This window comes from Prinia subflava, chromosome 10 (genome assembly GCF_021018805.1).
Source record: "Prinia subflava isolate CZ2003 ecotype Zambia chromosome 10, Cam_Psub_1.2, whole genome shotgun sequence".
NCBI classification, from domain to species: domain Eukaryota; kingdom Metazoa; phylum Chordata; class Aves; order Passeriformes; family Cisticolidae; genus Prinia; species Prinia subflava.
In genome coordinates, this window is record NC_086256.1 from 11,668,222 (window position 1) to 11,695,872 (window position 27,651).

At 36.6% G+C, this 27,651-nt stretch overlaps 1 protein-coding gene across 3 annotated transcripts in view; it reads right to left on the minus strand.

Moving 5' to 3' along the window:
• The window catches only part of ZZZ3 (zinc finger ZZ-type containing 3), a 57,115-nt gene that overhangs the window by 23,396 nt on the left and 6,068 nt on the right, over positions 1 to 27,651 (minus strand). For all 3 annotated transcript variants that reach the window (XM_063407314.1, XM_063407312.1, XM_063407313.1), the window contains exons 2-3: positions 9,147 to 9,300; positions 5,152 to 6,713 (exon numbers count right to left, since the gene is read on the minus strand). In XM_063407314.1, coding sequence (XP_063263384.1) covers positions 5,152 to 6,662 — 1,511 coding nt within the window. In that variant the 5' untranslated portion in view covers positions 6,663 to 6,713; positions 9,147 to 9,300. The remainder of the gene's footprint in view (positions 1 to 5,151; positions 6,714 to 9,146; positions 9,301 to 27,651) is intronic.

The following is a 27,651-nucleotide window of genomic DNA, read 5'->3' on the forward strand; positions in this document are numbered from 1 at the left end:
CCATTCCTAGGGAGCAAAAAGCTGATGCAGCACATGCCCAAGGCATTATCTCTTGCAAACTAAGAGCTCTAGTCTTTACTGAATAGTTTACATAATTATAATTTATGATTCCATTATTACAAGATTCTTAACTACACCTAAATATTTAGTCCTGCAAAAATTTTGTGTCACATAACTTTTCCTTTGACTAGTATTTATAGACATAAATTACCTTATAGAACACCATAAAACAGTAATGTGGCAGTAAAAAATTCTCAAAATACTTCATATTTTAAGCTGTAGCAAAATACAGGGATTGCATAAATAAATGTAGTTGCATGCCTGTTATACTGTCACATGTTAATAACACAATTACCTACAAAAGCAAACTGAAGTTGATCAGAAAGTCATATTACAAGTTGCTAATTGATTTCCCCTGTATTTCTATTTTGTGGGATCAACTACCTGCAGCATCCAACTTCTACATGGTTTTACTTAAAGCCAATCTTGGTTTTGGTTACTTAGAATACAGACCAATCTACCAGACAATAGAAACTACTCTCTGTAAAAACACTGAGTTTTCATGTTTTAGTTTTACATTAATAGGTAATTTAAGAAACATATCACTGTATGCCACACCAGTTTTGTGAAACAAAGGATGAATTAAATCACATTATAATGTAATATATATGACATTATCCTTGGTTTTCTAAAAATTATTAACTTCTCTTTTTCTTCACTAGAATTGTATACTTCATCAATTCTTTTGTATTAGTGATATTCTGCAAATTACCCAGAGATATGGATTAAAATTGCTGCTATGGAAGTTACTATTTTATTTACACCAATTCCCTTTATTTCTTAAGATGAAACAAAGTCAGTAACAAAGTTCCCTCAGACTAAAACTAACATCTCAGGAAAATGAATTATTGGCTACTCACAGGTACATGACATCATCACAAATGAATGTTAAGACTTATCTGTGCATTGAAATAAATCCCTACTGTGTGATCAATTTAACCTTAATTCGGAGACACACAGCTGAATATACAGGCTTTACTTATAAAACTGCATTATTATTATTAGCCAATATATTTGAAGAGAGACATGGATTTTTATCTTTTCCAGGTAAGGAAAAAACATGGTGCAGGCAAAGTTAGAAAATTAGAAATTTAGAAAGAGGATGTTACAGTTACACTTTAAGAAGATTGTGTTTAGGGCAGTTCTCAATTAATTGGTATGGCAAGGTGCACCAAGTCCTATTCTAACAATTCCAGTGCAGGAAGATGAACTTTTATACAGAACTGCTTAAATTTGATTCTTTAGGCAGAAAAACTGTGACTGAATATAAAACCTATGCCACAGGAAATGCCAAAAATGTTTCTTTTTTTCCTCACATTCATATAGTATTTAAGGTGGATCCAAAGACATAAACAGTATTATCATCAGTGGTTAAGTACATGTAAATCTGATTGCTGCATGATCCTCCTCTGTTGTCTGTGTTTCCAAGATCTCTGCAACAGTACAACCCATTGTAGGCAGGAATCCAAAAAAATGGGTTTTAAGAGATGTATCAAAATCCTCATCTGACCTGTCTTCACTTTAATGCCAGTGCAGCTGTTATAATTTTAAATATTATCAGGTAATAAAGACTCATGAAAATACCTGTGTACTGAACAAGGTCCTAGCTCTGAGAATTAAATGCCTGCAGGAAACTGCTCGTGCATAAAGCTTCTATTTCAGTGATCTTGCCTCCAGGTCTAAATAGTTCCTGTAAAGCCAACTCCAGTTTACAGAGTCCTAGGAATGCATTCTGTAACATTATATGCATGTGAAACCTCAATTCCTCAAGCACATTTTCATCTGAAACCCAAAACTAAGAGTCAAACAAGGACTGTCCCTTCGTGCAAGCTAATATCTGCCAAACATTGCAAATCTCCAAAGGAAATAGAGAGGAAGAAGAACAAAGAACAAAACCAAAAAAGGGCACTAAATGAAACACTGGGCAAAGGCAGAAAGTACTGAGAATGAAATGCTGCACCAGACAGAAAATTAAAGTAAGCTGCTGCAGTATGAGATAGAATTACAGTATAAAAAGATACAGCAAAGAAATATGAGAAATGCCTGGGGAAAGACATATGCAAAATACTGAGCACAGAATGTAAAATTCAGCAGTGTAGAAAGTTTTAAATCAAGAAGTTCGGTCTTGATATAAGTATCTCAGGAGAAAATGCAAATGTTTCTGAGCTAGAATACAGAAGCAAAATTCTCAAATATACACCAAACCATACTTTTCTGAGAGCAGTTACAATACACAAAAATTCCAATTATGTGTGTAGCAACAGAAAACATTAACAACACTTCACAACTATACAACCCCCAGATCAGTCTGTTATTATCTCAGAAAAGTCTATGTTGTGATAAAATTCCTGCTTAGAGATCTCATCTCCATCTTTGTAGGACAGATCTATTTTAATAAAGAACATCCATCATTTCAGCCTTCTCTCTGAATAATAATATTCCTTAATCTGTAGTAGTTATTTTTCCTACTGTATCATCCAGTTTCCTCAGACATATTAATATATGAATATTGTTTGAACATGTTAAGATTCAAAACGCAATAAAATTCATCCAGAAATACACCAATTTACATTTACTGGGTTTTTTTTTTTTCTCAAGCAAGTTTTATCAACAGCTCTCAAAGGTTTTGGTATATCAATATCAATGTCACAATTTCTCGGAGAGTGAAAATCAACTGTATGAACGTGTATGTCACCAAGCTATGTAATGTAACAAGAAACAATAAAAGTTTACAGCCATATGAAATTACTTCTATGACACAGAGGAATGGGGTCTTTTTTTCTGCTGTGGAACAATCCAAAGAATTATACTAATGCCTTCTTGGAGAAATCTGCTTTCTCAACCTAGCCAAGATGCTAATGTCTCTCTGAACTGGCTTTTAAAAGAGAACAGAAACATAAACCAGAGAAAAAATCACCCGTAATAACCCCAAACTGATGAAGGACAGAAAAACAACTGTACCATTTGAAGAAGTGATATGCAGAACACCAGAACACTTGGCTTAGCTAGAACTACCACAAGCAAAGTGAATATCCTTTACTTCCTGCTAAACTTACATTAATAGCATGGGAATCCTGGAATTCTTTGCGTATGACAATCAGGGAACACGTTTCAGATAAACCGGCAGGGTTTTTTTGAGTTTTTTAAGTTTAACACTTGAGAAACTAAGTACCAAATGATATTAAACAAAGGTATAATTAAGACACTATTCAAAAACTGTTACACATGAATTAAGAGTATCCCCTAATGAACTTAGCTATTTTTAAAACTGGATAGGGATACAGTGCATTACACTTGATTTACTTTTAAGTATGAAATTCTGGTTAAATGACAACTGCACTCATACTGACTTAGAATATTGACTTAAGTTCTTTAGAAGGATCCTATTACCATGCAGAACTATCAATATACCAGACCTATTTTCTTATAAATGTAAACAACAAAAAAGGATAGCCAGAAATTTTCCAGTTCTATCAAAATTTTTTTAAATCAAGAAAACATAGAGCTAACATTCCCTCTCCCCAGTAGCACACTTCCCTTTGGGAAAGTAGAAATATGAGACAGAATAAAAACAATAACCACTTCTTCTGGAATTCTGCATTCAGGCAACAAGTTAGTAGCAAGCTACCAAGTCCTACTTGCAAGTTCAGAGGCTCCCCAACAAGGTCTCACAGACAGGCTGCCAATCTGAACAACAGCTACCCATTTCTTCAGAACTGTGGATGTCAAAAGCTAACATTAGGGCACAACATGAAATTTCCAAGGACAATTTAGATCTGTGTTTAAGAATAGAAAAAACTAGTTTTATTTTTACAGTATTTTTTCCTAATAAATACAAGCCCCTACATCACACCACATTACTAATGAATCTGTGTACTAACATCAGATGAAGTCCTGTTACATACAGATCCAAAATCACCCTAAGAGAGCCCAAAGACAACAGTCCATTTTCCCCATTTGTAGTTTTCTTTCTATCTACTGGGAAAAGTGTCCACTTTGGATTGATGGCTGAAGATGCAAATATTTGATCATTATTTTGAAATCATAGTTTGTCTAACCTGTGTCTGAATTCAAAATTTTCTGATTTTGATGATTTTTTTCATGTCCAATACTGAACAAAATTTCACCTTATAAACAATGCAACCCTAATATCAAAATCCAGTCGTACTGGACTAAACTGAACTAGTACCAGTGCTTCAACCCTCCATATGAAGCAAACTAAAGTTCATCTGCACTTGGCCTTTCTGAACTCACAACAAAATACAGAACATCTATTAAACAGCAAAACACAGGAGTCAAAACAGCATTACAAAGACTGAAATAAAAAACAGTGTCCTGATCAACTTGAAGACAAATTTTCTCTATGTAAACTTCCTTCAGTGAATTGTGCTTTTGTTTTAAAAATCTCTTGCACATTTATGACAAGATATCGTTACCACAGTTCTACTTACACACATTCAGATGATAAACATAGAAACAACTCAGAGAACAGTAATAGTAGTAACAATACTACTATATTTACATGTAATTAATATAAATAGCAATGTAGACATAATTTACTGTGGAGAAAGTTGATGCATTTGATCAATTCATCTTCCTGAACACAATAATGCTGAGTTCTTTCCCATGACACTCTGCAAAAAGTATCTAACTTTAACTTTTATGTACAGCAGAATGATAATTGTATAAGCTGTATCTGCAGTGTCCATTGGATATACTGATAAATTACTGAAATCTAATTAAAGGTTATAATTCCTTTGGTTTTCCTTCCAGCTAGTTTTTAAGGGAAAATAAATAACAGATGCATTTTTAAAGAAACAAAAATTCAAAGAAACTCAAAAAAACCAAGTTCTGACTCAAGAATCCTGATTGCTAGAAATGTATAAACCACATTGCTGTACCATACTGCATATTAAGTAGAGTTTAATTTTGTTTGAGGTAGAAACAAGAAAAATGAAGACCGAAGAGAATGAAAATTATAAAGCACTTAAAATTTTGTGGAAGTACAGTAAATACTTAATTTTGGTAATAATAATATCTTTTTTGGTAAGAAACAAAAGCAGAATTCATGGTTACCATAGTTACACATACTCTTTGTTGTGTTTCAATGCCACATGATCTGATTCAAAGTAATACACATCAGGCTCTTCCTCATCCTCCTCTGCAGTGTGGATGTTGGCACTCTCTTTGGCAGGTGGTACATATCCAGCAACATGCCTAGACTCAGAAAGTGGCTTTCTTAGTCCATCACTCCCATGATCTCCCGTATTACTATTTCTCTCTTTTTCATTCTGTTTGATTTCTTCAGACTTTTTGGGAGATTCATTGATATTATTAATACCTATAGGTACATTCTTTTCAGTAGGACTAAGATTATTTTCCTCAACCTGTCCGTTTTCTCTGCAAGGAGAGATATTTTTAGTAGGGCTGCTTCTGGCAGGGGCAGCCCTTCGTGGTGAAGTTCTCAAGGTGTATCTGTGTTCTTGAAGTTCCAACACATTTGTCATCTGAGCTGAAACACAGTTCAGCACCGAAGAATGTGGTTCAGGTTCACCTGAGATTGATGCACTGTCGTGGTGAGTATTCAGGTTGCTGTTGGTGTTTTCAGCACACTGTTCCTTAGAGGCACTGCTATCTCCTACAACATCCACCTCCTCCTCCGAATCCCTTAACAAAGACGACTGGGTTTCAGAAAAGGACCCTGCAGCTGGCTCAAATGCCTGATTAGCATGCTCCTCAGGCAAGCAGTCGTTTATTGGTTTGTGGTCCTCTAACTTTACCTGTTCTTGAGAGTTTGTGCAAGGCACATAATGGTCTACAACACTGTCCTCTTTGCTGCTATTAAGCAACAACGAAGAATGGGCTAACGAGTTTCCATTTTCTGCTACTGTTTTGTCCTTGGGCGTACAGGAACCAGCACTGTTTTGCTTAGCGTTCCCGTCAAGCTGACAGTCATCACAGTTAAGAGAATTTGAGTCTCTCTCAGCAACTCCATTGACAGTCTGATAACCTGCAACCTCTTCAACTACTGCAGAATTATTAAACCCTTCTGCACACACATTCACCTTTTTAACTTCCCTTTTCTCACAATCATCCAATATAAGACATCGACAAGCTCGCTTAGTTCCCGTGGAGGCTGCATCATTGTCCGACACTAAGCTTTTATGCTCCAATGACTCCTTCTCTGCCTTAGTGGGCAAGTCTTCTTCAGAACTGTTGGGTGCCTCTGAGCGTAGACAGCGTTTAATTCTTTTCAAAACAGGTGAAACGGGTTCTGCTTGTTTTTTTTCACTATTTTCTACAGTTTGCTTATCACCATTATCCTTCTCCGAAGTGGACAGCCCTCTCTTTCTAGGGCTCACCCATGACTCCCGAGCACTCTGCTGTTTCAAATCAGTAGCTCTGCCCCCGTTGCTGCCCTTCTGAGTTTGCACAGACTCTGGCCTCTTCTTTGGTGACCTGGATCGGATCTGAGGATGGGGTGAGACTTCCTCCGGATGAGCGATACTACGGTTCCTTAATGTTCTACCACAAAAATTTTCATCCAAACCATTTAAACCCACTGTAGATCTTGTCACACGAGTAGATCGAGAAGCAGCCATACTATGGCGAGTCCCTATAGTATGTTCATCATGATCCACTCACTGGGAAACCTTCAGAAAAAATGCAAACAAAACGGTCAGAGAAAATATTTTAAAAACACCTAGACATACAGCAATTCTGAAGAATGTATTGTCACAAATGTACCAATGTAAAACTGAACAAGCCCTTGCAATGTATTCACACTGCTTCTTTCCGTGGTATTTCTTTAGTGCATTGAATTTTTCCGTCTCGGCTACAAAGTAGCTGACTTGGTATTTGTGGTTGTTCTGGCTTTAGTACTTGTGCGAGTGTTGCTCATAGTTATGCCTTATGTAAGGCTGGAATGTCCCAGTTAGGCTCTAGTTATTAAAATACACTGTTTTTATGTATTGTACATATGTTATAATGTATTGGTATTATTATTTAAATTTGTCTGTTCAAGTAAAAGGTATGAGATTGCATTCCTAATATCCCACAGTTTCCAGTTACATGGTTTCACAGGCTAAGAAGTAAACCATTAAAATTGCATTTGCTTACTCAGTTGTTGCTTAAAGAAAAAACAAATCTCTCGTAAATAACAAAAAAGAACTGCAATTCTTATTTAGCAGGGAATAAAATAAAGTACACTGCTAAAAAATACTTACAGTTAGTATTAGTAAAAATGAAATAAAATTTCTGAATCAGAATCATAAAATCATTCCAGCTGGAAAAACCTTTGGGAGGCAATCCTATCCAACCTCCCATTCAAACGAACATGAGGCCTAAATTCAGATTTAGTTACATGGAACATTATCCAGCTGGGTCTTGAAAAAAAAACCAGGGTACAGATATTCCACAACTTCTCTGGGCAACCTGTTCCACTCCTTAAAGCAAAAATATTTTTTCTTATACCGAGATGGGGCCTCTTCTACTTCTGTATCACCTATGACAACAAAAGTCTGGCTCTATCAGGAATCTCCTCTGAGGTATTGGAAGGCTGTTTCCCACCCAGCTGGTGAGATGAATCATCACTCGCATCAGATTTAAGTAAATTCAGACTCAAAGATAAGTTTAAAACATCCCATTTCAGACTGCCCGTATTTCACACTGCAGGGTGAAATGTAGGAGTCACCCTAGGACAAGAGCACTTGACCTGCCCAGTATCTCAAAATAATTTTTAAGAGAACTCAGTTCAGTCTTACCCTTCTATCCATTTTATCTTTAAAAATTTAATGTGTCAACCCCCATATCACCACAGATCTGTCATAATCACCTTGCTAATGAAGAGATTAATATTAGTTCATAATGGCACACCTTCCCTTTCCCATCTAGCTAAATTCCAGATTATACAAACCCATTCAACTGTCATATGATGTGAAGACTACAAATTTTAAATACGGAGTCAAACCTTTCACACTTTACTTAGAAATGCTGAAAAGAACAAATGGAGAAAACTGTTTCAAGAGGTGTTTCCATTTTCAGCAAAGAAGGGGAAAAAAAGAACATAAATTCATAAATTCTCCCAAATTTACTATTTAAGTGTCAGATGGTCCTAGAACAGAAAAGACAATGGGACAAGACAAGTACACTCTCACCCAACACAATTCTGTTTAACAATTACCCATATTTACTGTATTGTGTGTTTAGGAATGTACAATGCAAGCAGTATTTCTTAAGGAAAGCAATGCATCCTAACAGTATTGCTTGGTGTAGTTCTGGACAAAACTGTAGAAAAAAGCACATAACTTTGTGTACATGTGGTACAGCTCTATACACAGCTGTGTATGACAGCACATCATTTTGTGCAATGAAGAAAAAGACAATTATAAAGTGAAAATTTCAAATGTTCTCAAAACCACAATTTATTTGTGCTGCTATAACCCTCCTGCTTGTTAGCTATTTCTGCTATTCCTGCTGCCTTAGATGAATGCCTGGAGAGGTGCACTGCTTGTATTCCTGAAAATACATCTATAGAGATGCTGCAGCGCTGTCCACTTAAAAATTAAGTTAGTGTGAGCTCTTCAACACACTCAGCCTTAAGAGAAAATATAAATAATATGTCAAGCAGTAAATGGTCAAACATCTGCAGCTGATTGAATAGAGCAAAACATTATGTGCTTTCTATAATGGTTTTTACACCTATTTTCCACATGGATAAACTTGCCTGCATATTCTCCCTCTTTGCACACAAGCTCAATACCATCTGGAGAGTGATCTCATTTGGGGTTGAACCCAAACATGAGAAACAGGGTTTATTTACATATTCTATTTCCCCTAGGTTGTTCTATTTGAAGCTAGCACACATTAGGGGTGAATAACTGACATTTCAAATCAATACCAATAAAATAACCTAAACCAAATTCAAATGTATACTTTGGTTAGCAATTACTGCTGAGCACAACAGACGCTAAAAATGGTACGTAAGAGAGTAATCTTTACTGATTTGCTGATATGGTACTTTCTAAATACACCTTACTTGACAGGATAAAAAGTTATTTCCTTAGTACAAATGTAAAAAAACTTACCATTGCAAAACTAGGAGAAATGTAAACTTCTGGCATTTCATACAGCAGACTCTTACTGTACCACTCAAACAGTATTAATCACCATTGCTGATATCCATCACATAATCCAAATGCTTTACTAGTTTATGCCATCACATTAACCAGATTTTCAAAACTGTTGAGAGAAAGACAAAGATATCAATAAAACATTTAAATTACGACACTGAAAAATGAATAAAAATGCAACAGGACATACAAAGAGTAACAGCTTTTAAAAGAAGAAATTATCAATTTCAGAAGTGTCCTACTGAAAGAAAAATCAATATTCTTTAAAGTAATTAAGTATGTGAAATGATGATTTAGGTTTCAAATGTAAAACATCTTCCTTGGTAGTTTCTAAGTGATTCACTGTATCACACAATGTGCAAGCAAATGAATCCACCGGAGTTGTGTTGTTGTGTTAGAGTGTTCAAATTTCAGAAGGCATTTGAAGAGACATGAGAAAACAAGTAGTGAAAGGTATTACTACAACTAATGAATTATGAAATGCACTGTCAAATGTATCTTTTAATTAGATACACAGTGAAAAATGCTGTTTCATTTTAATTAACTGAGCAGACCTCTAAACTCATACTGTCTCCAAACCCCTGAATAGTCTTCCTCTATACAATACATCTATAGATCCAAAAGTCACACAATGCTTTCAGTCATCTCCAGTTTGGGCATCTGTGCCAAGGACCAAGTCACTGCTTGAAAAAACACACCAGCAGTCACATTCAATTTAAGAACATCTAGTACTAGGAAGGCACCATAATTCACTAAAGAATAGTGGTTATTGAAGCTTTCTTCATATTCTACTGACTGCATACAAGTGACCTTATTTGCATCTTGATGAATGATCTAAACCTCATGATCTAAAGCACAAGCTGACAGGTTCCTCCATATTCTTCATTCTACACAGTTTTTACGTTTAGATTACTGGAAATTATCTTTACTTTCAACCTAGTTAGGATTTCATACTGGTAAGAACAGAAAATTAATTCACCATTAAGTTGCCAATTCAAAACACAAACTGAGCTGCCTAAGAGGAGAAGAGATTAATTATGTCTAATTGCAGTGAAATTCAGTAACAGAAGATGTTTCTACAGTGATGCTTCTCAAAGTATCATAAATCCTATTACATAGATAACTAAATCAAATCAGGTTTCATTTATTCAGTGGGATTTCTCAATTTAACAAACAGCAGAGAACTATCATCACAATAAAACAAAGAACGGGAGAACAAGAAGGGAAAGACAACCACTTGAAAATGAATGCTACTCTTAATCCATATTGTTGCCCTTCCTAAAGATTCCTTTAATTGATGCATCTGGAGACACCAAAAGTACGACACAGTTTGACCAATTTTTGCAAAAGAACAACATACCCAGTAAAAATACTAGCTCAGGAACTTTGGTAAAAATACAAAATACATTTAAACAAAACATTTAAACAAAATCTAACAGTGAGCCAATCAGAAGGTGGCCTAATCTCATAATTTTTAATTACTTTACTAGTCCTAAGTAAAGAACATATGACAAAGTTGTTTCAGGAATGGCTGGGATAGTAATGTCAGTATTTTGTCTGATTTGTACACCTCATCTCTCAGATTTTCTTTTGCCGAAACCAACTCTATTTTACTCACAGTAGGAAAGACACAACCCCTGCTGTAGCTATTTGCCTTTGGGGACAGCTGAAGCATTTTAGACACAGGAAAAAATTGTGTATTTATCAAAGAGAAGAAACCAAGGTGGGTAAAAAAAGTTTTGCTTAGTCAGAATTTTTTGTCTGGTAGCAGTCTGCATGGATGGAGGAGGAAATAATTTTTAAAAAATACTAAACTTTAATCAGGATACAGTGAAATGAGGGCACCTTAATTATGCTTAAAACCTAGAAAACAACATTCACAAGGGATTAACAAGCAAACAATTATATATTTTTTCCCTGAAGTTTCCTTGGAAAAACTGTCTTGAAAATTAACTATTGTTCCTTTACATTGCAGAACCAATTATAATGACATTTTTCACTTAGAACAACCACATCTTCTGTGGCAGAGAAATTCAGTGGAAGAGTAATTTAATGTTTTGGACACCACTCATTTTAGAAGCTATTTATCAGTTGGAAAAAGGTGTGCAAGGGAAACTAAATAAGCATTTAGGTCTGAAAGCCTTTCTTCAGGGAACCACATCAACGTTTAAGAAAGAACATTGGAATACTGCAATAACAACTAAATGTTTGAAGAGTGATAATCAGCTAAGAAACAACACACTGCAGTCTGCAGAGCCCACTAAAAATGAAGAAGTTACAGGTTAAATAGTGTAATGCAGACAGAGCTCTGAAATAAGTAAGGGACTCTGAATTAGTCTCCTGTGGAGAAGGACTTGTGTAAGAAGCCAGTGAGCAAATGTTGCTGTCAAAACCATCCAGGAAATGGTCACACATTAATCAGCATGGACCATCTTCAGAGTGAGACTCAAGTTCAACTGCTTGCAGAAACGGTCTGTGCATCTTACATACAATCAAGCATTTCATGACAACACAGGATGCATTTCTGGGTATGCATTTTTGCATTTAAGAACCCTTAAACTTACTCAGCTTTAATGAGTAAGAGAGACTCTACCAATGCACACCATATTTGCATCATGGCAGCATTTTTATTTACCTTAACCACAAGCCTATTTTGTAAAGTTACTGAATGCTGAACGGTGTGCATGAAAACTTCTAGCAACAAAGGGAACAACTTTACATAGAGATGAAAACCAACAGTTAAAGACAGCAGAATGAGGAAACTCCTTCCTAAATAGGCAGAATAACCCATTTTTTTTTTCTGGATTATGCTGGTACTGTCTATCTGAGAGTCAAATACAAGCCCAATTGTTAAAGGAATTCACAAACATCGATGCAGTTCCAAGTATGTTCCATGTGGCCCTAAGCTAGAAAAGAGAGTGAAAAGAAGCAGTCAATACCTGAACATACCGAGTGTGTACCAGACCTGAAATCAGCAAAGCAACAGATGCCTCTACTATAACTGTGCTGGAATTATATATATATAGAACTTGAGATGGATAAATTAACATTACATACAACATTAAACAAATCAAAAAATAATTGCGTACTGGGGGTGGGAGAGAGCAGACTTTCAAGGGAAGTCTCCAATAGTTGTTTGATGCCACTATTTGATGAAAATGGGCAATACCTAAAGTCTTCCACAATTCAACCCTAGAAAATAGAATAGTGTGTTCATCTGATCTAGAGTATAATGAATCATTTGCATATTGAAGAGAAATAATCCGTTCTCTTCTTGTTCTTCTGAGTCTCATCTAACAATCAGCCTGCTCAGTGATAACACTACAGTGATAAAGATTCAAAATTTTCCTAGTGTTTAGATATGGCATTTGTAGATATCTGATAGCAGGAGCACTCTCTACTACCATATTTCAGTAAATCCCCAAATTACTTCAGCGACAATATCTGCTATTGGCAAAGTTACCATTTACAAGAGCAAATGTGACACACATACATAATTGCCCAAAGTAATAAATAAAACTGGTGGAGCTCTGTGGTATTAAAAAATAGCAGTTCTTAAATTCTCTGCAGAGCAATGGAATGTTACTTATAACAGTACATTTTAAAAAATTGAAAGCAGCAGCTATTTATCCAAATGGAATCTAATCCCTTAGAGAAGTATTTCCCCAAGACAAAAAAATTAGCACCTCTGAAAAGATGAGAATCTGCACAGACACCAGATTACCAAGATTTTAGATTATCTTCACATACAAAATACATCACTTCCTAACAAAGTAGTATTACTAAATTAGGGATGAATTTCATTTAACAAATTATATTCAGCAGTCTATCACATCTACAGTATGCCAGCATCTCTTCCCACACATATTGAGTTTCACAGAACTACATTAGCAAGAAATCAGTTTTCTGGAAACAGCATTTTATTCTTCTGATTCTACATTACATCAAAACAAGCAGTTCTTTCAAATGATAGAAATAACCTTCACCAAAAGACATTATGAAGACCTTACTTGAAATAATATGCAACAATACGCAGCTTAAAGCTATAACAAAAGCTTAAATGCAATAGAAATTAATAAATGCTACTAGAGTTATTCTGAGATTTCAGCTGCCTCTGACACAGAAAGATTCTATTACATATGGTCAAAATATAGTCTGTCAGAGTGGGACTACTTATATTAATCTTACACATAAAAGGCTAGTAAGATTAAATAAAGTTTAAAAAAATAGAATAGTATAAAAAATTTGTCAACGGATTTTAAAAGCAAGCAAATTAGCAAGGGAAGTGTTTTACTCAAAACTAAAACTGCAAAGAACCAGAATGGATAGCTCAATATGCTATTTTTCTTCTTTAAAAGAAATGGGTTCACTAGGCTAGACAAACCTAGTCTTACATAAGCGGAAAAAAATTCTTTACAAAGAATCTTCTTGTGGAAAGCTATTTCAACTTCTTTCTGGAATCAAAAAAAAGTAATGGACAGGGAAAATGAATTGGTACTCAAATAATAGGATGTATGAAAACAAAGAAAAGCTCAGCCTCCTCCTAACACTGTCTTGCTCTTTCTCTAAAGCCACGAAAGAGGTCAAACCAGAAGGTTGTATGGCAATGAGCAGCAATGTACATCTGCTCCTTTGCACCCCTTCACTCAGCAGTGCTAGCAAAACTGCTGGCACCACTGCTATTTCTCATTCTGGGCTACCTACATGAGAAAACTTACTGGGAGGATGGGTGTGATACAGGCACCACTCCTCTTCCAGCCAGACATTCCAGGATCAGATTGCAAAATTACTTCACATAAAATGAAATATGAATTATACAAGTGTGACTTTACAGCAGAACTCTAGAAAAGCAACCACTATATCAAATTTCTTCTCTTTAAAGCCTGAAACACTTAAACTGCTTTCAGATTCTTGTATCTTGGCCAAATTAGAGTTTGTGCTGAAATTACACATTGAAGCATCTGTCTCAGACTGATATTCCCACCCTGCTGTCTCTCTCCTGAATTCTCAGTCAAAATAATTACTCATTTCTGTGCACAAATATGGAAATTATTTTAAACCCTTCTTGCTGCTAAAGACATATCTGACTGTTTCTTCAAGAAGGTTTTCTTCCTCCATATTTTGGAGCCAGAAATTGGGATTCAGCATAGAATCCCAATTTGTCTGAGAACAAAAATCCTGGTGGAGCTGTGATGAAGGCAGGATGAGGGGAGTGTTAAATGTGAATGCACAGGTAAGGAGAGCAGCTACATTGGCAAAATGAGTGGATGCTGACTGGAGAAAGAGACAGACTGGAAATCCTGAGGAACTGCTAGAAGACAGAAAGATCACAACTGTGAAAAAGGAAGACTGGAACTGGAAATAACTGGAAGGAACAGGCAGACTCTGTGATTTTACCTAGTCCCAACTCACCTACACACATCACATAGCACTCACCCACCTCTCGGTCTCAAATACCTGGGACAACTCTGTCAACACAACTATTGTGGATCTATACTCTGAAATAAATCTACAAATGGGTCAGGATTGAAAATATCATCTTTTCTTCTTTTCTTTTCAGATGGCTCCAGATGAATCAATTTTCCTGTGGGTCATACTAAAGGCCAATGTGCTGAAGCACAAGCATGGGATCACACGGCCACAACAAAAGATGAAGGTGTGAACTTTGTAAGGTGATAAATCACAGCCCCCTGGACAAGAAACCACATTCCACACTTCAACGCATCACCTGCTGTGTTCATCTTTAGCATGTCATCTTAACAGAAAAATGCAAAAAACGATCACTTAATACAATTTGCACTTGTCCTGAATAAAGACAGTAGCCTTAAGTAAACATCCTTACTGAACCTACTTTACTGACTAATATTTAGTCAATAAAGTCACTGCTGTCTGATACAATTAACTTATCAAGAAAATTAAAGCCAGACTATGTAAATAACTTCCATGTCCCAGTTAAAAAAATTATGCTTAGCCTCAGTTATTGGCCAGCCCTCTATATCCTTATCATCACACCTACTCAATGACTTTACCATCCTAGGTGAAAGTCCCACTCTAAATTATAATATGCCTTTTCCATTCAATTGCTAATTAGCTGTTCTGTTATCCAAAGAGTATCTCGTGTGCAGGATTACCAAAACACGTGACTAACATCTTTGAGATACATTAAATCACACAGGTTCTTGAAAAGCTCATTATAAAATTAATTACACTAACTTAATTACAGTAACCATTTATCAAACTGTTATTCTAGAAGACTCCAATTGTATTTAATCTTTTAAACACAGAACAGAGTTTAATATAAGTAGAAAAACTATTATTTATTCCCTGAAGAAGTTATTATTACAATATACACAAAATACCTAGCATAAAAAGACATTGTTTTTCCCCACAGGTAAGCTGCAATTGTAAGAGTTCATCAAGAATTAATAATCCTGCTAGCAGTTTACAGATGAAAAGGAACTTGATGGATAAAATCAGTGCTTCTTTACTTTTTCTTAAAAGCCTCAGGATAAATCAGTTTGCTCATTTTTGTAGAATATTACACTGGAAATTACTACTCTCTCTGATTTACTTTTGGAGCAGTGACTACGAACATGCTACCTTGAGAACTACACTGTAAAGTGCCTGTTGTATGAAATACTGTCCAGAACATATTTTTATCCTAGATGATTTTAAGTCAAGGGCATGAATTTGAAATGCAACAATTAATACAGCTTTTTATATGCAAAATTACAGCATCAGCTCCACAAGGCTCACAAGGCTGATGTACAACTCAGAGCAGCACCACACACCCACAGCCAGGTGCTCTGTGTGGGCTGTGCTTTGAAGGGCTCCTGCATTATACTGAGGCAAATACAAATCCAGAGTTTGGAAAAGGGACACGTGAGGCGTGCAACAGTTCCTGTAAAGCACTTGCAATGTTGTTTCAGAATGAAAATGTTTTTGTTCTAAATTTTTCTTCGTATTTTTAAATATGCCCTCACCCCCCCAAAGAAACAGAAAGTGAAAAGGCTGTTTTTCCAGCTATCTACAATCATGAAAACTGTTTTAACCACTTATTTTCCACCTGATAATGCTTTTGCCTCAATCTAGGCTTTTCCCCCTATCTAGGGGATACACATTATTCTATAAGCAGATCAGCAATGGGCTGGTTTTGTAGTCCTAAACGTGGCACCATTCTGCCACACATCCCATCACACCTCCAATTTTCTGAAAATTTTCATGTTCCTCCCTCTGGCCATCTCCAAACCTCAAGGAAGGTGAGGCAAATTCCAACCCATGCATGCACTGACTCGACTGCTTGCAAACCATGTAGAGGAAGTAACTACTGGGCTCTATCCCCCGTAAAAAGGGGGCTACAATTTTTGTGAAAGCTGCAAGCTCTCCACACTTCTGAGATGTTTACTTTCAGCTAAATTTAGAAGGGTTGCCAAGGTGGCCTAAGGATTCAAATATTACTCTCACAGTAGTAAACAAATAGAGGGACACCTGAACAGTTGATCTAAATCACACTCCAAATGCTTAAAACGTATTCTGGACAGACTGGGGGCAGGGAGGGCATGCAGAACTATCCCAAAATCCATGAAAAAAAAAAAATGCAGTTTGTCACAGCTGAGGCCATGCTGTGTCTTCTCACCCAGTGCATTTTCATGCTCTCAGAATTACAGGCATCCCTTGGCACCCCAGCTGATCCTGTGTGTATAATCACAGCACCCGTCACCACATCACACGGACGAGTTCTCACATGCAAGGGGCTTGGCAAACCAGTGGACAAGCTTGTGAGCCAAGTATGCTTTAGACTTGAATTTAAACACAGTAGTAGCCTGCTACCATAGAATCACAGACTCGTTTAGGCTGGAAAACACCCTTAAGATCACTATGTCCAATTGTAAATGACTTGCCTTATGTCATTTTTTGACTGGCAGTTATTTTTAAGAGCCCCGGCTCTTTGAAATGCTCATGTGACTCTATTACAACTGGCTTTGAAACATTGATAAAATTCTATTACACCAAGTCACTTATCTGGTGAACAGCCAGAGAAACATCTATTTTATAAAGAATCTGAGGTGCTACAGCTGTTGACATGTTTCAGTACTGTACTCTATGCTAGAACCTCAATACTGTGGCAGTTCTCAAAACAGTGATCTGCAGTAAAAAGCCCCATCCTACCTTCTGCCTTCCATATAGGATGTTGTTTATTTTCACTGCAGTTTGGTCTAATGCACAGCACAACTGCTACAGCCATATTCAGCCATACATGACAGCTTTGCCACTGCAGTGTTTCAAAGCACTTCTGAGCAATTTCTGCTCTGTGAGCTGGATGTCAGCATCATCAACACCAAGAATGCACCTTTCTCCCCAGAAGTACTTGAAGGCAGACAAATTTTCTCCCAGTTCCTGGGCATCCTGACAAAACTGCAGATATCAGCACTTGAAAATGTTTGTTCTTAGATGCTTTCCAAATTCTGCTCTGTGACTGACATGGAGCTTGTTAAGCAGAGAGGTTTCAATACACCTCCATAGCCTGATGTCCTCACTGTATGTTCAGGCTGTATTTACATTTGCTAAGTAAGACTGTTATGCATATTTCAGTCTACCTGACTTGGGAGTTTCCACTGGCAAGTACTGAAGGTGTTTTAAGTGCATTAAAACCAGGGTTTTTAAAAGCTCTTAAAGGGGCAGTGAATAGTGCTTTCTGTTTTGCTGCTGTCCTGTTTTCAGGCACAGGAAACAAAACCTGCAACAAGAACACTATCATATACCCCTTCCTTTTAATCACAGCACATCTACTGCTGATAGGGGCCTTTATTTAAAAACCACGAACTTTACTGTAAGGCTGCTCCCTGTTCAACTAGTACATCACCTTTTTATAGCTGCTACTGTTCATGCCCAACTACTTTCAGATAGGATCGCTGGCCACAATTTCTTTAACAGTACATTGGTACCCCAATTTCCTTTTCTAGTCTAATATATATAATTCAAATAGAACTATGACCACATCACATGTAATTTTGTTTTACTTGATTGCCATTCTGCTTTCCTCTCTTGCTGTGCTCAGAAGGTCTTTGTAGGCCAGCACATTCACTAATAAACAATATGCTGCTTTTTATTTCCCACAATTTCTGTGTTCTGCCTGGCTTACAGTACCAACTGGAAATACAAAGGAAGTTCTGTCTAGCCTACATTTACATTTAAAATTTCATCCTTTCAGTCACTCTTATTTTCTCAGTATGAACATTTATTTCATTTGAACACTTTGGCCTTAAATTTAATTAATTGCCAATGTAACTGCCCTGTAAGAATGTATAGAGTTGTTTGTTCTTTTCCTACAGGTTTCTGCTTTTCCTGTTAAAGAACCTTTAGGCTTGCTCCACTTTCATTTTTCATCTAGATGTAGGCTTACTCATAGGTCTTGCAGTTCTTGCACAGTAAAAATTCAAAATAGTCTCATTCCCACTTTCTTGATCTTTCAAGGTCACAGATTTATTCCCTTGAAAGACTAAGCCGGGAGAGTACAACTTTTCATCCAGTCCACCACTACGCTTCAGCTGTTTCTTCTCCAGGTATCTTATTAACGTGCTAAATATGCATATTTGATTGATTTGGATTGCATTTCAAAGCATTTCTAAGGCTTTACACTGTTACTCTAAACCTACCATTAACCTGTCAACACACTGCTGAAATACAACTACAGTTTACCCTACACATGCTTTTCTTCTGGCTTCCTTTATTCAACTTTGTGATATAAGGAACACCCAGCTATTCTGCTTTGAACTTATTGTTCTTTGGGGTGTTGTTTTGCAACACTCAGTTTACAATTTTTTGCAACTACATGAGACAATTTACTTTCAAAACTATGCTCACTGTTCAAGTATAAAATGAAACACTGCCTATGAAGTGAAAAATTCGTTCTACTTCTGTTACCCCATCCCAGCAGCTGAATACTTTATCAAGGACTTTGTAGAGCTCTCTTGCAATAGAGATGTTGCACTACATTTACAGAGCAAAAGGGACACACTTCTTACTGCCTAAGCACATGAGCATATCTGTCACCTATGCACAGACACTTGATTCCCTTTGCATGTTAATTGACTAGTCACTTCCAAAACTTCTTCCTCATTAAATTTAAATGCAAATCAATTATGCTCAACATTATTAACTGCAAGCCTCTTTTCTCACACAGAGTAAAGCCACACGTCTCTGCAGTCAGTACTTTGTCTCCAACAGCCGCGATAAGCAGATGGTTAGGCAAGAGCTCTGTGTATAATACCATTATAGCTCCCAAATATTTTTAGCTCAGAGTCCTCCTAAGTCATATGTGATTTCTATTTATTTTCTAGACTTCAGTGAAATTCTCTTCAGTGATTTTGTCTTCCCTTGAGCTCCCATAAATTTTTAGCATTCAGGCTATCCCACTGATGTTTTTGTACAAAGAGAATTCTGTATTTTCTTTTTTACAAATGGGTATAAAGACCTGGCAAAAAAGAAAGGGCAAGGTTAGATACCCAATGCAACTCTCACAGCAACTTAATTTTAATTCTTTCTCCATTCTGCCTTCGATTGGCTTCTTTCTGTATTGCTTTACCTTTTTTAATTGGCAGAATAAATTTTTTGTGTTGTACTCAGAGCTCCCCCTTCTACTTCAGTTTTGCTGACTTTGTCTACGACACACTTTCTCAGGAATGAAAAAAAGCCTCATGGAATTATTAATGATGGAAAGCTACTACATGCATAAAGCATGCCTTTGCAACTGTAATGTCATAGATGTTGCAAATACATTATACTCAGCTCTAGTAAAAAAGGTGTATGTTTGTAGTTGCATCTACCCTAATAAAACACATGAAACTTCAAGGCTTTAAACAGCATCTTGCCTTTTCTCATTTTAGTTTTCTGAAACTGAAGTAATTTTTCACAGATTTGACTTTCTCTTTTGTCTCAAGACAATAGGATTCATGACTACAGTAGTATTTAATAATTCAGAGCAAACTCTGACCACATTTTAGTAGAACTGCAATTAGAACATTTAACCTTTTATATAAAAATACATGTCTGGTTATGGTACCTAAAACTCTTGATAGTATCTATTTCCAAAAATAAAAAGGACACACTCATTTTACCTTCCAATTACCCTGTAACATCAGGTTAAAGGACTGAAGAAACATTAAAAGGCTCTTCAAGTTCCAGGTTCAGCCACTACAGAATTTCTCGAAGCATAAGAAAAAAGAAAAAAAAAGAGAAAACCTCTACCTTCAGCACATTTCATCACAGATTCAGGAAGCAGAAAGAAGCTGCCAGAAGGTGGGTCAGAGAGTGTGAATTATGTAGTTTCCATACCTATCCTGAGCAAACACAAGCAGATTGCCAGGGTTCAGACACTTCCCTAAATGGCCAACCCATCACAGCAGTAAAAAACCTGCACTTGCAGTTAAGCTCTTGCTTTGTCTCTGAGCTGCACACCAGGATTGCTCACATACTGTATCAAATGACAACACATTTAGAAACTTCTCATTTGAGAAATTAGATAAAGCTCAGACTAAACGGTTACATTATTTACTATGAGCTTAGATACAGACTTATACAAATACAATATAAAATTGACTTCTTTCCTACTTTATCCCTCAGAAACGTTCAGCTACAGAGATATGATTATTCCAAATGTTTATGTCTAACAAGAACCAAAACCAGTATGACCAGTGGCTTTCTGAATATGCCACAAATACAGTTTGGAGTCTTTACAGCACGAATTTGAAAATAATCAATAAAAGCAGTTACAAAGTTAGAAATCATAATGGTTCACTTTTGCACATTTACATTTATAAAGATATCGAGCAGAAGACTCTATATATTGTTGTTTTTAATAATAAATCATCTACAGTTTGCCAGTAATGTCCTAAAAAAGCCTGGCTCTTTCTAAGGCACAGTTTTTACAAAGTATTCTAAGGAATTTAACAGCACTATAGCTAAAGAATAGCTGTGCTTATTCCTTACTTAGTATCTCTGAAGAGCTGACATGAAAATATTAAGTAAGGATCAGTTTGACTAATGCAGTTTATATACCACCCATAAAAATGAACCTTTTAAAAAATATTATAGAAGAAAAACCCCAACCCTATTTGCCAGTTATCTGGAAGAACATCTAAAATTTCTGTAAAAAAGAACGAAATTATTCAGCTGTGAATAAATGCATTACTCACAGCACAATGCTGTAGCCATAAAAGAAAAAGAAGAAATACAGTAAGAATGTATCTCCTCGGAAGCCTTTGCTGTATCTTGAACACAGGAAGCCCTCATAACTCAGTGACATATTATCTCTCCTAGGGCAATAAGCAATTAAACACAATCCTTCCTTGATAACAGTAGGAAAAAAAACCCTACATAAAACTCTCATACCTTTAAAAATTAAGTTTCACAGTATCTGAGGACATAGCGCTGCTGTAAGATCCCAGAATTAATGGTTATCTTATTTGGTTTATCTCCTTGCTGTTCTGCATAAAGAAGCTATCCCAAATTTTGATTATTCTTATGCACTAAGTCTAGCAGACAGATCAGTGTGGGATAATCACATTCGAAGCATGGCCTGTGTATGTCATAGATTTTTACTGCAGAATAGTTAATACTTTATGTCATGACCCCTTTCTATTAATACTCTATTTACTTTTTTTGACACCTAGTGAAAACTGAGTTGATTGTTTTACAGAGACGTCTATCAGAAGACTTTCCTGAGCACTAATAGCTGATTTCAAGTCAGGGTTGGGCTTTTTTGCACAAAGTTCTTTTATTCTTATGCATTACTTCACATTCCTAACAATGAGGTTCTATTTTAATACCCATTTGCTCAGTTTTGTGAGATTCTTCTGACTCAAGACAGTGGTGAAATAAAGAGTCACCAGATTTGCATCACCACTAGACTAGAGGAGGGTATTTTTCCTGCAATCACTGAAATAATTTTATTGAAATATCTCTATCAGTATTTATCAAAATTGAAATGACCATCTGCCTATTTTGACTTGAAATGCCCTTCTTAAATCACATGCCAGCTAAGGTGGGCGCTGCTTCCTTTCTGAGTTCTGCATGCATACAGTTTGGATTATCCTTGCTCAATAGAGGAAAACATAAAAACTTTTTTTTACTGGCTCTAAGTGATAAGAAAGGAGCAGCTCTGTAATGTATGTGAATTTAAACAGCCACCATGGAAATAAAAGTGTAAATGCATGTGTGAGGTAATAGAATCATAATTAAAAATACACTGGTGAGTCCAGGGGCCTATGTCAAAGGTTACCCATTCATTGACAATGAAGGTTACAAAGACAGCAAACAGCTTTTGTAGGGACTGAACCCTCTTTCAGCATCTGGCTTGACATCCAAAGTTTTCACTGTCACTCCAAATGGGTAACTCTCATAAGGATCTCTTCATTTTGCACCTGAACTGCTGCAATGGTGCTTTCTCTGCCCCTGCTCAATTACATCCATTTAGACACTTCCCAAAAGAGCATTTCCTTCACTACTTCTTAGCACTTTCCCTCCACCTTCCCATCACAGCAATCAAAAGCACACCCATCCACATTCCCACTCCTTTATCAACAGGGTGGTTTCACAGGCTGGTGGTGGGCCTTCAATCATTCTCTCTTTAATTTTGCAACAAGACTTCCCAGGTGAGGTTTCATTTACTGTTAAGTGATTTAATACAAAAAGGAGCAACCCCAGTCCCCTGTAATTCTCAAGCACATCATTCTTATTTTTCCCATGCATTTGCTTTTGTATTCCATCCAATCTCACAGTGAGCTGATTTGGAAAACACAAGTCTTTACAAAAGAGTCATTTTTCTTCTAGTTTAGCTTCCTAGACAGGCTCACTGCAATGGTGAAATGAGCACAGGAGCCAGTGGCAAACAGGGCCCACGACTTTGCATTTTGGGGACAGACAGCCCTTGGATCAGGTTTGCTGTAATGTGAAGCCCTTCTCTCAGGCTCTCCCTGATGCTTTGTCAGCCTAAGCAGCACAGGTACTCCTCTTCTCTTGGAACTCTAAACTTCCATGCTGCGGACAAAAATATTTTCTAACTGATGCACAGGAACTAATTCCAGCAGGTTCTTGTTTCCATCTATCTGTATTGCCCAGCTATACCCTGTATTATTGTGGAATCGTGAATGCTGGGGAAACATTCCTCATGTCTCTTTCCACACAGCAGAGGTCAGAGCATTATGGTTTACTCTATTTTCATTCTGGTCAACTGTTCACTTTAATATAAAGCTCTTAAAAATCTACTGAAAACTTAACTGAAATCCAGCTGATGCAAGCCTTCACTAACAGACTCTGAGGCACAAAAAGAGGCATCTGAGGGGAAAAAAAAAACCCTGCAAATTTTCTGTATTCTTAGTTGTTACTGATTCAAACCCTGGGCTCTTCTTGACAGCTCATCATGGAAAATATGGTCAGTGAAGGTCAAAAAAGCAACAGTTGTCCACACTTCAACAGAAGCTGATTTCTAAGTATTAGAAAAGCAAACTTTGTTTCAAGGCAGCTGAATGAGTGATCCAACCAGGGAAGCCACACTACAGCCCTCACAGAAGAACGGCACATTTAAAGGAAGAGAAGTAAACAGAACTGAAATTGGAGCTCATGCCACGTCTGCAAATCAGGCCTGCTGACAGAACAGACAGGATGAGAAGAAATGTCCACATGATTATTTGGTACAAGCCACATAACAAAGCTGTAGTGACACATAGAATCAAACTGAAAATGGTACCAAGAACATGACTCAGTAAGCTTCTCACAGCTCTCCTATTTCTCACAGAGAGTCTCCTGACCTTTTGGGATGGTTTCTTTGAGGGAATTTCTTTGGCCAAGTAAATACAGACATGCAACCATCTAAGAAGTCTTTTAAAAGGGTAACTGATATAACTGCAACTAATTCAATTATGAGATACACCCTAAAAGCAGGACACAAAGGTCTGATCACCAGAGCTGCCTCTCAAGTGGCAAATCAATGAGACATGAGTCACACAGATAAAATGACAGTAACTGGCCTGCCTTTACTTCCAGAACCCAACAGAGAGGCAAAACATTCTATATTCAGAATCCTGATCAAAGGAAAAATTAACCTTTCATGTAACAGGTGAATTTCCAATAAAACTCCTTCTGGGCTGGAATTAACCAGAGATATTTTCAGATCATGAGAGATGTAACTGAAATTCATCAGTATTAAGATGAAATTTGTTACCGGTATTGTTGGTCTGGGGGTTTATTTTGTTGGGTTTTTTGGGGTTTTTTTGAGGTGCAGTCAGAACAACAACAGAAGACTGCCTGTCAAGACCTTAACAGCAACTAATCTGTTCCTGTCACTTGTGTCATCTGAACAGTCTTGACAGCAAACTGTACTCCGAAAAGGCAATCCATTTATGAGAATAGAAGATTCTCAAGGATTTGCAAAATTCACTTCAACAATTCAAATCTCCAAAACACATATCAAATCTGAAAAAGACAAGAGTTCACTTTGGGATGGGAGAGGTGTGGGAAGTTTTATTTGCACTAGGACATCATACAGGGAGTTTCTCATTGTCCCTTCCAGCACTGGCTGTCAGATAACAGATATGTAAAGAACCTTTTTCATCTGAAGTATTTTAGGAATCCTCTTAACAAAAGATCACTGAATTCCCATGATCCAGAAAAAGTCTCACCTGACCTCACTTAAGAGGAATTATGTAACTACACTTTATTCTGTTAGAAACCAATTCCCCACAGATGGGATTTAAAACTATCCATGTACATATAAAAAGTGATTGCACTATAGCAGCCTCTAAAATAATACTATTAATAAAGATTTTTTTCATTTTTTTCGCCTTTTTTAGAATGCACTGAATACAGCAGAATTTCCAGAAAACTGATGCAATAAACATCATGATTCTGCCGAAAATAAAACACTAGTTAAAAGTAAAAAAAAAAAACAAAACAGAAACCACACATAAGCTATACTGGCTACTCATTTTGCCTATTTGCCCAAGGCTAAATAAATAAACAGGCCTGAACCAAACCAAACCAGAAATGTTGACTAGTGAGAAGACCTGAGAACATCTAGTTAGCTTTCTTTTTCCTGAAGTCTAGCTTTTCAGGAAATCCCCAAAGAACAATGCTGGCAGCATAGCAAAGCACCAGAAATACTGTCAAATCTTTTCAAGTGACAATTAGACAGATGAGTTACCAATAAAAGCAATATAATCATGTATCCCTAAGCAGTAAAACTTGCTGCTAGTTATACTCTGACTTTTAGAGACATGTATATAGAAAGCACAAGTAAATGAAAAGAAGGTCATGGGTAGAAAAGATGTACTAGTCTATTCTAATCTTAAAATTATTAATAAGATACAATTTTTGAGGTTGCCAATTTCTTTTACATCAGAAACAGGAAAATAACCCAAAGCAAACAAACCATGGCATCTGTTGAAATGTTAACAGCTTTCTACTCCAAATCTTTAGTCAGTCACCACCTATACACTGCTCCAGACGACTGTGCAGGAACTGCTGCTCCAAACTCCAGGCTAAAGCAGCCTTTTCCAGGCACTTCTGTGTGACAATGGCAGCTCAGCTGCAGCTCCTCAGGTGGAGCTTAGGGAACAGGTGCCTCTGCCTAAGACTCAAGCCCTTGTGCCCTTACTACAGGAGATACCATGATCCCTTTATAATAGGCTACAAAAAAAGCCTCTGTAGTGCAGACACAGAAGGAAAATCCCTGGAAGACTTTAAATACTTGAGAAAATGAACAAATTCCTCTTCTGACTTCAGTCTAATACGGTGAACAGTGTTTGCATTCTTCCTTTATTGATTTCCAGGTGTGCATAAGCAAACACTACACCAGGATCTAAACCCAGTGCCGTGCCAGTTACCAACACTTTGTTTCTTGATGGTTTAGTCACAGTTTCCCATCAATTATAACAAAGATAATGCTGATAGCCTGTCCAGTGAAAGTACACATAAAGTCTAATCCATATAACTGGTGAGATGGAAAAATGTACTAAAAGTCTAATTACAATTAGGCTATAATAGATTGAAAGCATCATTTTATGTAAATCCTCTACACTCCTCTAAAATTGTTGGGAATGTGACATTTGTTTCATTTTAACCCTTTCCAGATCACAGACATATGTGACATGACATCCTTCACTTGCCCTTAGCCCTGAGGCAGCTTTGTCAAACTTCAAAAATCAGAAATGCTTGAACAAGGTCACATGGGATGTAGGCAGTTGATTTCGAATGGAAAAAATGCAGAATAAGGTGTTGAACTGAATTTAGTTCAAAAAGTTCTATCAAATTGTTCAGTACTTTTAACTCTAAATAGCTTAAATGATTTAATGTCAAGGTTAGCTCTTCCAGTTTAATCAAATATTTTTAAATCACCCAAAAGAGTCACAAAGGAGAAATTTTGTATAAAACTGGTATATATAATAGATAGGATACATTTCTGTTCAAGCTTAGTTATACTGCTCTTACACAGCAATGGGCATAAAAGACCAAAATCTGTTCCTAATACATGGAACATAAACCAATTTTAAATAACAATATATTTATGTAATAAACCCTTCTGGAACCTTAAGACTTTATCAGTGGTGACTAACCCTCAACATACATGTCTCAGATATTAACTGTAACCTCAGTTTTAGACAGAGGTGAAGTTGCACAGTGTGCTCTGTTTTAGACCCTGCAATGCACCTGACTCCCTGGCTCATCAGAATTTATCTTCTGAGCTTTCCTTCTCTTGAATGAAGTCTTTCAGAAGATTTTGACTCTAGCTCAGTTTCTTTCTTTTGGATCACTAAAATCAACTAAACGCAAGTCAAAGATATTAAATCTACAGTGAAGGCTCTATTAAAGTTATCTTCTGTATTACATTAGAGATGGCTTTAAAAAATACTTTATAAAATCCTTTAATGAATATATTTGATAGAGGGGTTTTTTTACTAAATCTTACAACTGTTACATGACTATTTTTTTTCTCCACTGTGTTGTTTTGTTGTTTTACTTTTTTAAATCATGACCAGCAATATTACAAAAATCTAAAAATGAGGAGAGATCTAATGCTAAAAAGCCATCATACCCCCTATGCCAAGGACAGAAAACTACACCTCAATCACCCCAAAAAGGAGGTTATTTAACCTTTTCTAGAGCCCTTTCAGCAATAGATATCCCATTACCTCCCTCAGATATATAACCCTGTGATTATCTATCCGGGATAGATAATCTTTCCTGGTGCTGGAAAGTTTTTCCTGACATCAAGATCTTATTTTGTGTTCTTCAGGACTATTATTTCGTATCCCACCTAGAGAGAACAGTTTCTTATGTTATTCTCTGTTGCAAACTTTACCATATTGAAGCCTATTATTATGTCTCCCCATCTCTGCTAAAGACTAAACAAGTACAATTCTTTCAGTCCTTCCTTAAGGTCATTATTGCAACTCTACTCTAAATA